This window comes from Mirounga angustirostris, unplaced genomic scaffold (assembly GCF_029215605.1).
Source record: "Mirounga angustirostris isolate CCGP_5_RB_7025 unplaced genomic scaffold, mMirAng1.0.hap1 SCAF_14, whole genome shotgun sequence".
NCBI classification, from domain to species: domain Eukaryota; kingdom Metazoa; phylum Chordata; class Mammalia; order Carnivora; family Phocidae; genus Mirounga; species Mirounga angustirostris.
The window spans coordinates 90,937,313-90,949,697 of NW_026991722.1; the positions used below are offsets into that span (position 1 = coordinate 90,937,313).

The 12,385-nt window shown below is 53.1% G+C and overlaps 1 protein-coding gene and 1 long non-coding RNA gene across 11 annotated transcripts in view; one reads left to right on the forward strand and one right to left on the reverse strand.

Annotated features, from left to right (window-relative positions):
• DEPDC5 (DEP domain containing 5, GATOR1 subcomplex subunit) overlaps positions 1–6,578 on the forward strand; it is a 127,570-nt gene extending 120,992 nt beyond the window's left edge. For 7 of the 10 annotated variants that reach the window (XM_064578745.1, XM_064578746.1, XM_045887244.3 and 4 more), the window contains 2 exons: positions 45–127; positions 295–739. In XM_064578745.1, the coding sequence (XP_064434815.1) occupies positions 45–127; positions 295–584 (373 nt within the window). In that variant the 3' untranslated portion in view covers positions 585–739. Of the gene's footprint in view, positions 1–44; positions 128–294; positions 1,164–2,463 lie in introns of those variants that run through there. The other 3 variants (XR_010407456.1, XR_010407457.1, XR_010407458.1) reach the window with 3 other exon arrangements.
• LOC135362583 (uncharacterized) overlaps positions 1–12,385 on the reverse strand; it is a 33,875-nt gene that overhangs the window by 1,544 nt on the left and 19,946 nt on the right. Inside the window, exon 2 of the long non-coding RNA XR_010407463.1 lies at positions 1,020–1,378. This is a non-coding gene — a long non-coding RNA (uncharacterized LOC135362583). The remainder of the gene's footprint in view (positions 1–1,019; positions 1,379–12,385) is intronic.

The following is a 12,385-nucleotide window of genomic DNA, read 5'->3' on the forward strand; positions in this document are numbered from 1 at the left end:
CTTTATCTAAGAAGGCCCTAATCTGTCTGTCTTCCTGTCCTTAGGTTTGGGTTTGTGCAAGATAAATATTCCGCCTCTGCTTTTAACTTCCCTGCCGAGAACAAGCCTCAGTACATCCACGTTACAGGTGAGACTCTCCAGGCGAAACGTGGGGCAGGTGGGTCCCTGCGGTGGGAGCCTGTGCACGGGGGCTCCTCCCCTTCACTGAGCCTGTGTCTGCCAAGCTGCCGCAGCCGCCTGGGGAGGGGGGGCCCTCCTGGTGGCGGTGACACGGGGCCTCCCCTTGCTCCTCAGGAACAGTGTTCCTGCAGCTGCCCTACTCCAGGCGCAAGTTCTCGGGGCAGCGGCGGCGGCGGAACTCCACGAGCTCCACCAGCCAGAGCATGTTCTGTGACGAGCGGGTTGGCTACAACTGGGCCTACAACACCATGCTGACCAAGACGTGGCGCTCTAGTGCCACGGGGGACGAGAAGTTCGCAGATCGGCTGCTCAGGGATTTCACGGACTTCTGCATCAACCGCGACAACCGGCTGGTCACGTTCTGGACAAGCTGCCTGGAGAAGATGCATGCCAGCGCCCCATGAGGCCAGGCCACGCCCGGGTCCAAGCGCAGGGAGGGTTTGGCTCTTGCTGTCCATGTCCAGTAGGGGCAGGCGGGCTTTGGGCGGCAGGCGGCAGTGCCCCTGCCGGTGAGTGGGGGCCGTTGCTGCTTGTTCTCCCCCACCCCACCCCACCCCACGAAATGTTCTTCCCCTCGAGGAGAAAGACTCAGGAAGAAACGAGTGCTGAGAGCAGGTGGGAGGCCCAGATGGTCCGTGGGAGGACCTCAGTACTGGGGGCGGGGGGTGAGCAGCCCCCATGAATGTCCTTGGAGAGGGGGTGGCTCCTGGGAGCATCCTTTCCCTCTGCCAGCCGTGGGCTTTTCGGAGCCGTCTGCCACTTCCCGCCCGAAAGTGTGCACAGGATGTAAGATAATTTTGTGAAATAGTGTACCATAGGCTCACACCAACTGTATATACCTGTACATATCAGAAGCAGGAATAAAGTGCCACATGCAGGATCTCTGGCCCCCAGCTGGTTCCTGGCAGCGGCGGTCCCATCCTCGGCTGGGCAGTCGGGCCCCATCGCCAGGGACATAGTGGCAAATGAGGCAGCCACAGAAGGTGAGGAGAACTGCAGAATTCACTGTCTTGGAGAGTCTGGCTGTGGATTTTCTGAAAGATGTCTTTTCACAGGCCCTTGGGCAAGAGCAAAATCGTTTCTTTCAGACCTGGTGTGCAGAGCAGATAGTAGTAGGCGCAGCCGCAGGCTTGTGCTGGCGGAGTGAATCTTTGCTAAGTGGGTGAGCCCAGGTGTGGCACGCGGATGTCAAGGCATTCTTAAAAAAAAAAAAAAAAAAAAAGGAAGTCTATTGACTCCAAGGTTTAGAACCCACTTCTTAAAGGGATAAGATTCAGCATGGTGCCTCAACCTTAGCACCCTGCCCTAACCTGCTGGTGGCAGGGGTGAGGGGCTGCAGGATAGAGGGGACCTGACAGGTACTGCCACCCCCCTCCCCCCAATCCCTCCACACAAGCCCTGTTGATTTCCCTCCTCAGTAGCTTGCGAATCCACCCACTTCTTCCCAGGCCCTCTGCTGCTTCGCCCAGCTCAGCGCAGCCCTCCTTCATCTTCCTCTTCCTCTTGCATGGCTAGGAGAGCCCCCTAACCCATCTCTGCTTTCCCTCCAGGTCATTCTTCACTTGGCACTCACAGTCTTATTTAAAAACCACTCTGATTGTGCCCGCCACTTATTTAAACTTATTTAGACGTCTTTGGGTACTTGAACTTCAAACATCTTAGACATAGCCATGTACAATCTGGTCCCGGGCTGTTCCTCCAGCCACCTGGAACATCACAAACTCTTTAGCGGCTCAGGTCCTTTGCACATGCTGTTCCATCTGCTGAGAACACTCCTCCTCTCCAGGCCCACTCTGCCTTGCTAACTCCTGGTCATCGTTCAGCAGCTCTTTGCTCATGTGTTACTTCTCCAGAGAAGCACAGTGGGCTACCTGTCAGGTCTTCCCACAGCACCTTGTACTTCCCCAGCAACACTCGGCACATTTCCACGCTAGCATGACGGAAGCTTGCCTATTTTGTTTGTCTCTTTGTTCCTAAATGTGCAGCATGATAGCAGATGCTGGAGAAATGATGTTGGCTGAATACATGGAGTGAATGAATGAACTCTGGACTCAAGGGCCAGGTGCTGGGTGTTGCATCTGAATCTCCCCGCACGGGGTTCTTAAGTTACTTAATGGAGCCCGTTTCCTCATCTATAAATTGGAGCTATTTGTGCTACATGTAGATATTTTGAGAGAATGCATCTGTTAATATAGGTGAAAGCACACGGGTTGATTCCTGGTGAGGAACTGGTCCCTGATAAAATCCCATTTTCTTTTCCTTTCTCACCTTCCCTTCCCTCAGACAAACCTTCACTCTTTGTTAAGCGTCAACGTCCTTCATTTATAAAATGGGAGACTGTCTGCTAGTGTGGTGAGAGGACCAGAAGACAGAGGTGTATGAAAGCACTTACTACCCAGCAGGCAGTAAACAAACGCCGGCGGCTCTGACATTCCCGGATGGAAAGTCCTCTTTGCCCTGTTTCTGAGCCAGCTTCCTGCTGGATGTTGCTGGATGTGGCAGCCACTGGCCTGTCCGGCTCAGATCGTGTGGCACAGACATGTGTGGTCCTCAGTATCCTACTTTCCGCCCTCCTCTCTTCCAAAAATGACCCGGGAAAAGAAGGCTTAGAGAGTAGAATGCTAGCCACTCACCCTTCAGAGCTGGGCCTGAAACACCTATGCCCTTGAATCCTAGTTCCCCCACATTCTTCCTCTCTGACCAGCAGCACCTCCTTCCACCCACTTGTCCAAGCCAGAATCTGGGAGTAGAACTCAAGCCTCGTTCAACTCCACCATCACCCGTCCCTCAGGCCCACCCACCTCCCTCCATGCCTGCTGCCCAAATGCGGAGAGAGCCCAGCCTGGGGAAATGTGTGATTTGGTTAGACATGAGGGATGTGTGCGTGCAGATTGGACGCCCCACACCAGGTGTATAAACGTGAATAACCATTCCTTGGTGGAGAGAGAAAGGCAGGAAGCTTGGGGCCAAGAGGACCTGGGTTTAAATCCCAGCTCTGCCATTTCTTCGCTGTGAGAGCTAAGAATGTTCTGTCTCCTGAGTGTGGTTCCTCATGGGTTAGATAGAGATGACATGGCCTCACCTTTCTTCCCAACCCCGCCCCCCACACACACCTCTCTTGAGTGTTGCTCTTCTTCTCTGCTTGTGACAATGTAATTATTTGCTGACCCCTTTCAGCCCCGTAGGCTGAGAATTTCTTCTTGCACACTGTCTAGTCACTGAGAGTCGAGTGAGTGAGCTGGTGAGACCAAGGGAGCAGGTACACGTGGCAGGGCCCCTCACAGGGTCCAGCACAAAGGAGGGGCACATGGACTGTAAGGAGGATCTTGATGCAATCACCAATCTGGTTCCCTAAATTAAGTCATGGAGGGCGCTTATTAATGTTCAGAAATGGGGCATCAAGGCCCAGATACATGCATGACATGCCTTGGGCTCACCCCAGTATAAGCGGGGATGAGGGTGGTCCAGTAAGACAAGGCCTTAGAGCAGAGGGGTTCTTGGAGATCTGGCCCAACCCTTTCATTTTCTCCCAGTTAAGGAAACAGGGAGTGACCTGTCCTAGGCTCTAGGTGGCACTGGGACAAGGACCAGTCCTCCAGTTCCCAGGCCCAGTGTTTTTCTAAGCATTTGGTTATTATAGTCAGTAGTATGGAGGTTGAGAGGGCAGGCGTAGGAGGCAAGTGGCTGGATTCATATTCTAGCAGGGCCACTTGCCAGCATGTGAGTCTGAGTAAGTTACTGCATCTCTCTGAACCTCAGTTTCCTCATCTGTAAAATGAAACACTAGTACCATCACCAGGGTCTTGAAAACCACACAAGAGAATGTGGGTAGAGAGCGTGGACAGTGGCTGGAACATTGTGCCCTCCCTCAACATCAACTGTTAAATTGCCCCAGACTCTGTGACCCCCGGGAGTTTAGAGAAGGGAATAATCAGAGAGCTGGAGTGGACAGGCTAGTCTTTAAAGAGGAAGTAGCCTTGGACCTGGTGGGATGTATAGGAGTCAGAGTGGTCAAGAGGCTGAGCCCAGTGTCCCCACTTGGCCCAGAGGTCTGTACTCCACTAACTATTTGCTATGGTCGTTCTGCCTTATCTAGGTCCCAAGAACTTCTGCTGAGAAGTTTTTTCTCTTGTCAGAGGTGCCACGTTGCCAAGAGCAGGAAGAGGGCTTTCTGACCATGCCACCCTGGCCCCTTCTCGTCGTGAACAGGGTTGTTGCCTGAAGCTGAGCAGCTCTGGAGACATTTCTCAGTTTTGTGGTTGTGCTGGGGTGCACCCAGGCCCTCGGACACCTGAGGAGCACCATCGGCCTCCTGAATGTAGAAATGAATCTGGGGTGGGGAACCACACAGAGTGTGAGATGCAGAAAAACCTGATGGGAAAAGAAATGAGCTAGCATAACACCCTTCCCCTCTACCAAAGGAATGGAAATAAGCCAAGAAGGCTTCAAAGCAGAAGTAGTAGCTGTGTTAGTTCTCTAGTGCTCCCGTGTGAAAGAGTTCGCATAAATTGCAGATTCCAGAGCCTCTCCCAGAGATTCTGATTCGGGGGGGTCTGGGACTCTCCACTATAAACAGACACTCTGTTCTCAGTGGTCCATTTGAGAAACCCTGTTCCAGATTCCTTCTCTGGGCTTCTCCCTGAGTACTCTACACGCAGCTTCAACTAGCCTGGAAATCTGATTCTTAGACCAAAGCAGATTAGAAGCCACACACAGAAAGGCAACATAGTTGACAGCTGAGAGAAATGACATCTGACAGCAGACAGACGGCTGCACGGGGCTGCCGAAGGCACAGGACCACCAAAGCTCACGCGGCTGGGCCAGGAACTGCCAAGTACTACATGGGATAGGCATGGACGCCCATATACCCTGTGTAGGAAGAGACCCATCAAAATAATTAAAATGGAAACTTGAGGTATTACAAGGAAGAAACACATGGTATACGCCTGACACACTGAGGAAGTCTGTGAGGCTTTGCCAACATGGATAGGAAATAGTGGGACAGAGAGCTAAATAGAAGCCAATTTACAGTGAGCCCGAACATTTCAGGTACATATAGTAATGGTCACTCCTTTTTCTTTTTTTTTTTTTTTTAAGATTTTATTTATTTGAGAGAGCACGAGTGGGGTGGGAGGAGCAGAGGGAGAAGGAAAAGCAGGGTCCCCGCTGAGCAGGGAGCCCGATGCAGGGCTCGATCCCAGGACCCTGAGATCATGACCTGAGCCGAAGGCAGACACTTAACTGACTGAGCCACCCAGGCGCCCCAGTCACTCCATTTCTTGAGTGTTGGCTGTGTTCCGGGCAATGTAACCTAGGTACTTTACGTGCCACTGCATCGGGTAATCTTATCAACCATCATCATACCAGATGAGAGTGGAAGGCCCAGGCAGTGAAGCCCAGGGCCACACAGCTAACAGCAGGGCTGGGAATCAGGCCTGTGGGACCCCAGAGCCCAGCCTGGCCTGCTGTGCTGACCCCCTCGGCTGGGTCAGTGAGGCATCGCCACTGCTCGGACCTGGGGCTCTGGCTAGGGGTCCCGTATTCCTTTCAGCTGACTGCACTGTGTGTGGTCCAGCCCTGCTGGTGTACAGATGCTGTGTAACATGTGAATGTGGCCTCACATACAGGCGCTCTGCTGGGAGCACGCTGTGACTTTGAGCGGGGGCCGGTGGCTTTTCCTCACCTCCAGGCTCCTCCCCGGAAGGCCCTGTCTGCTCCTTCCCTTCCAGCCCCACAGCTCCTGACTTCAGCCTGCACGTGCTTTGGGCAGCTCCTGGCTTTCAGGCCATGCCACACACTTGCCCAGTGCCTGGCCTGGGATGCACGGGTTGTGGGGGCAAAGCCAGGCGCCAAGGACTCATTCCTACCAGTCTTTAGATCTGTTCTCCATCTGCTTCTCTGGCTGCAGCAAGATTCATCTGTTTCCTCAATGAATCAGCACATAGTCCTTCAGGAAGAAAATCTCTTCCCACCCTTGTGGGAAGCACAGGGGTGGGTGAGAGTTGTGGCTCTATGACCACCAGCAACCCATCTCTCTGAGCCCTGACATTTTCATCTGAACTCCTCTGGCAATGAGTCTGGGAGAAGCCTTGGGGATCACAGGATGTCAGATCTTTCCTCGACTGGCAGGAGAGCTGAGTGCCAAGAGGGGATGGGAGTCCCTGTCGGTCTCTGAGGTGGCTGGTGGCAGCTGGGATGGGAGCTGAGTCCCTTACCTCCTCTCTGCGCACTGTGGATTGTACCAGATTGCTTATCCAGGCCCAATTTCTCCCCGTTAATACTCATGTGTCTCTTAAAAAGAGACAGAGAATTTTATTTTTAAGCCCAGGGCATCCTGGGAGAGAAACATTTTCCTAATGTCTTTGTTCATCCAACCCCAGTAGCTCACATTCTGGGTTCTTCTCTTCCCCGCAGTCTGGGAGCAACAGGTAGGTGTGACCAGGCGCTGTCCTAGGAAAGGCACCCCTTTACAGGGCAAAATGTCCTGCCTCTCCTCATCCTGTGTGTCATCAGCAGCTGAGCAGACACAAGCTTGAGAGGGCGGGCAGGGCTCTGCCAGAGGCCTGTGAGATTTTTGTCCTGACGCTTTCTCAAAACCCCCACCCCTTTTCCAGATCATCGGATACAGCACTGGAGGAGAACCAGGTGCTAGCCAGCGGTTCTCAACTGGGGGCAATTTTGGCCCCCCTTTTAGGGACATTTGGCAATGTCTGGAAACACTTTTGGGTGTCACAACTGTAGGAAGTTCTACCAGCATCTCAGGGGTGCTTTTAAACACCCTATAATGCATAGGACAACCCCTACAACAAAGAATTGTTCAGTCCCAAACATCAGTAGTGTTGAGGTTGAGACACCCTGAACTAGATTCTGATCGGGGAAGAGGTCCAGATGGCAGGCCCCTCCTTCCTGTGACTTTGGAGGAAAAGATACATGCCACTTGCCCCTGATTATGGGGCTCTAAATCCTTTCTTGATGGCAGCCCCATGCCCAATCTCCTATAGCCATTACTCTTGCTAGGTGCCAAGGCTAGAGTGGCTAAGGGACCTGCTTAGGGCCACACTGCAAGTTATGGACAGAAGCAGGATTAGAATCCTGGCCATACTGAGTGTTTACATGCTGTGGCACGGCTCTTGTGTTTCTCTTTCCTTGTACATAGAGTTTGTCTCTCCAATAACATAGAACTTTTTTTTTTTTTAAGGTTTTATTTATTCATTTGAGATAGAGCGTGAGCAGGGAGAGAGGCAGAGAGAGGGAGAAGCAGGCTTCCCACTGAGGCAGGAGCCCGATGTGGGACTCGATCCCAGGACCCTGGGATCATGACCTGAGCCGAAGGCAGACGCTTAACCATCTGAGCCACCCAGGCGCTCCAGGATATAACCTCCTTAAGGGCAGAGCGCATCTTGCTCATCCTTGTGTCCTCCACTGCAAGTGCCCGTCACACAAAGGGGCTCATTTAGCATTGGTTGAATTCATTCATTCGGCCAACAGTTATGCAAAACTGAACCCATGTCAGCCCTGCACTCTTGGTGGAGGGACACAGATGTAAAGCGCTATAGAAACAGAGGAGGGGGCCTAATTCTATGCAGAGGAACTGGGAAGACTGCAGAAAGGGGCATTTGACCTGGGATTTGAAGGCTGTGTAAGAGTTCTCCGGGCAGGTGAGGAGGACGGGTTGGGGAAGGGATTCTGGAGGGCGGGACGGCTTTGGCACCAGACCAGACAAGAGAACGTGACTGTCAAAACCCGACGGGGAGAAAACTGGAGAGCAATTTCTCCAAACCTGCCCACCTCAGCCCACACTTTCAACAGCTGATTTCCAGAGGGAAGCTTAGTGTTGTCAAGTTCCAGGGTGCAAACCAGAGTGACAAACAGTCCACTGTTGGGAAGCCCTGAGCCAGCCTGGGCCCTGGGGTCGCACCTTAGGGAGGAGGGGACAGAGACAAGACACCTTGCTCACCTGTCAGGCTTTGCTCTTCCTGGTCCTAAATCTGAAGAGCCCGCTTTAAACATACCCAGGCTCCGAGGAGGCAACCGGCATCGCTGATGGGACAGGCGGGGAATGATCCTCTTTCATTATCCCCTTTCTCTTCAGTGAGCCAGAAACCCTGTTCCAGTTTCAGCCTGTCCAAGCTCCCAAAACCACGCTGAGTCTGGGGGATGGGTGTGAGACCCCGGGGGGTTAAGTTCTATGAAATATTTTGAGACCTTGCACAACCAGGTGGAGTCCCTGCAGTTCTTGTCTGACTTCCATGCCCACTACCTGCATGATCCTGAGCAAGTTGACTGGTTGGAACTCAAGTTTGGGGGTGGGGCAAGGACGGTGTTTCTTCTGCCTCTTTCAAGGAATCGGAGTTGAAGACCCAATGCCATCGGCTTTGTGAAGTGGTCCGAATGGCACACAAAATATACCATAATTTTAAGGCAGGCCTGTAAATACTCCCCTCATGGAGACCAAACATTCTGTTTTGGATGTGTCTGGCAGATGTCCCTGGAACCTGGTCCAGCACCAGCTAGTCTGAAGCTTGAGAAGGGAGCAACAGAAAGCAGAAGAAAGGTAATAGCAAGCGCTCTTACAGTGAACTCCAAGCAAGTGCATGCCCATGGGCCGAGTGTTAGAAGCCTGAGGACAGCCCGAGGGAAGCGGCTAGGTGGTGGTACCCCCACTCCTCCGAGGAGAAACTGAGTCTCGGAAATGGACGGACTTAGCCAAGGTTACTGAGCGCACACATGGTGGGGGAGGGATTGAACGCAGGGATTCTCCACCCCCAGGGCTCTTCCCTTAGAGAGAAAGAAGTGGGGGCATGGGAGCAAGAAGCCCACTGAAGGTGGCTTCCATGGTGGGGCAGCCAAGTCCCGGAAGGAGAGATTTCAGGGCTTGGGGCCTGGGCTCCCCACATGGCAGTGAGGGCCACATTCCCAGGCTCTCCAGTGCCTCATCTCCACACTGGCCACAGTTGGTGGCTGGCGCTAGGACAGGAGCAATCCTGGGTGGTCTGACACACAGGATGTGTCTTGCCTCAAAGCAGAAGTAAAACGGGGCGCACTTCCCCTTGCGACACAAGGCAAGTCTGACCACCACCCCCTTGCCACCATCTCCTGCAGGAACCAGGAGACTGGCGGCCTCCTCTGGGGTCCGAGATTGGGGGTAGGGGGGACAGACAAGGTCTGGGGACCTAACCCATGCAGGGAGCTGGGTGTCCACCTCCCAACACACATGGCTTGGGGTCTCCTCGCGCATGCCTCCTTGGGCGGCTTCTGCATGATTGGAAGACACTGTTTCTCCCAGGTTCTGTTATTTAGACTCCAAGGGAGACGGCCCTTTATACAAGTATTCTGTCTCCTGGCAGAATCGCAGCTAGCTCATCACTGCAAGAGGGAGATTCACTTGTGGTTCATTCTCTCATTCATGTTCACAAGTTTGGTCGTTCTCCCGTCAACAAACATCGAGAGCTGTCTATGTGCCAGGTATCATGCGTGGATACAGGAGGGAGAAGGATGGCCAACAAAATGTTACATAGCTCTCTAGTGTTATGGTTGTGAAATAATTCGTTGTGAGAAGTGCAGCAAAGGCCAAGGAGGGGTTGCTGTGAGAGGTTAAAGGGGAGCCCCCAACCTAGTCTAGGACCCAGGGAAGGCTTTCTGGGCATTTCCATGGAAATCTGATGGATGGCAGAGCTTGCAATGGGCAGAGTTGGGAGGAAAGGGGGTTAGTTCCCGGCTGGAAGAACCTAAGAGGGAAAGCAGCTTGGTGAGCCCTGGGCAGAGGCTGGGGGCCTGTGTGGCTGGAGAAGGAAGCAGAGACCAGCGCACACAGGATATAGGTTACTTAAGGGGGTCCCCCCCTGTTCGACACATCTTCAAGAGAAATATCTGGAAGGCCTGGTGACTTCAGACAAGCCTTTCTCCTCTCTGGACCTCAGGTCCCTCATCTTTTCAATAAGAATATGTTCACCATGCAAGCAGGATTGCTGAAAAACCCTCAGGTAAAGCGCTAGTTGGGCATCTGGTACCCTGGAGATGCCTGGTAAGTGTAGCCATTAGTCTAACCGTGACCGAGCCGGGCCAGGAATCCAGGCTCCAGGCCCAGCTCCCTAGAAGCCCTAGAAGCGGATGCCCCCCTCCTGCCTCCCCGCCCCCACAGGGCCCCAGGCTCCAGCCGGCTGACCAGTCAGTCTTGGCAGACTCCACCTGCCATGCAGGTGAGGGACAGAGGCGGCACAGAGCTGGCGGCCCCAGGGCTGAGTGGCAGGAGAGCGGCAGGAGAGCTGCATTGCTCGGCAAGGGTAGAGCCACTCTGGAGTCCTTTTCTTCTGATTCAGGGAAGAAATCTTCCTGAAGGAGAAAGGAAGTGTGGCATTGACCACATGCCTGGAGCTGTGTGGGGTGCTTGGCTTGCCACCTGGTTTATTTCTAGCAACAACCCCTCGTCGTGGGTATTATTGGCTGCCTTGTACAGATAAGTACCTGTAAGGATCAGGGTCACCCAGCTGGCACATCGCAAGATCTGGATTCAACTCCAGGTCCTATAACCTTGCCCTGCCCCTGCCCCTCGGTGGTGAGACTTTGGGCTATGTTTTGTTGTATTTTGTATTTCTTCCAGCGAGAGCCCATCGTAGAAGGCCTGGAAACAAAGTGGTCAAGCCTGAGCTTTGATTCTTCATCTGGCAAGAGGCCACGGGAGTATCACACAATGATCCAGGGGGAACCACCTCAGCGATGGGTAGGGCCACCACCCCCCCCCCGCCCCCATTTACAAAAAGGAAACTGAGGCCTAGAGACAGGGAGCAACTTGCCTGAGACAACAAGGTAGCTTAGCAGAGAGCTGGGCCAGGCTGGACTCTCTTTGCGGTCTCCTTCGCTCACCACCTTCCTCACCCTCTCTTGCTGGTCTCCATGGCTCCGTCCAGTCTCCACACACTGGAGGATCCCGGGCTGTGGGCCCTGGACCTCTGTTCTGCATTTCCTTCCTCGGGCAACCCAGTCCCGTGATTCTAACCACCACCTTACCATGCCCGTGGGTCTCAACCTGAGATCTCTAGCCCCGACCCCACCTCTGAACTCCAGCCTGTCTGTGCAGTTGTCTTCTCAGCCTCTCCTGAGTGCTCTCAGAGGGTGACAAACTGGATATGTGTAAAACACAACTCTTGATTTAGCTGTGTCCTCCCGGCTCCCACCCAAGCCTGCTCCTCCCACAGTCTTCCCCATTTTAGTCACTGTACCATCATCTACCCGGTTTTTCAGGCAGAAAGCCTTGGAGTTATCCTGTATTTCCTTCCCTCAACTCCACCCACATCTAATCCATTAGCAAAAATATATTGTAATCTGACCTTCTCACCACCTCCACCTTCATCTGATGCAGCGGCAACCTGACTGTCCTCCTGTGTCCTTTTTTGCCTCAAAGAATGTATTTTTCTCACAGCAGCCAACACGCTTTTAAACATAGAACAGGCTGTGCCATTCCCCTGCCTGAAACCTTCCAGTGACTTCCCATCAATTCGGGATGAAATCCCAACTTTTTGCACAGCCCACAAGGCCCTATGGGGCCTGGGCATCTGGAAGCATCTGTCTCCATTCTCATCTCTTCCTGCTCACTCAGAACAATGAAGCGTCTCTTCTCTCTGTTCCGTGAACACCCCAAGGTTGTCCCTGCCTTGGGGCCTTTGCACAACTCTCCCCTCTTGGAACCGTCTTCCCAAGATCATGGCTGAGTTGCTTTCTCATTGTTGGTGTCACCTGCTGCCTTCTCAGCGAGGCCTTCCTTGTCTAGAGAGGCACCATCCCCTGCTGTCACTGCCCATCACACTACCCTGTTATCTCTCCCTTACAGCCCTTTTCGTCACTGAAATCATCTGCATTGTTTGCCCACTTGTGCATTGTCTTTTCTCCACACTGGAATGTAAGTTCTGGGACTGTTTTTTGTCCCTGCCAAATCCTCAGTACTCACCTCAATGTGAATACATAGCACATGGTAGGTGTTCAGTGAGTGCCTGTTCAAATCAAGTTTATTACAGGTTGCTGTCCCCAGCCGTCTCTTGTAGGACAGTGTTTCCCGGTCCTATGACTTTTTTACGAGAGCAGTTTCTTTAGGTGCTCAGAGGTCACTCCCTTATCTGCCAACTCTACCACCTACAAGCTGTGTGACCTTGGGCAAGTTATTTACTCTTTCTGTGCCTCCGTTTTGTCAGTTGTAAAACAGGGATATTAA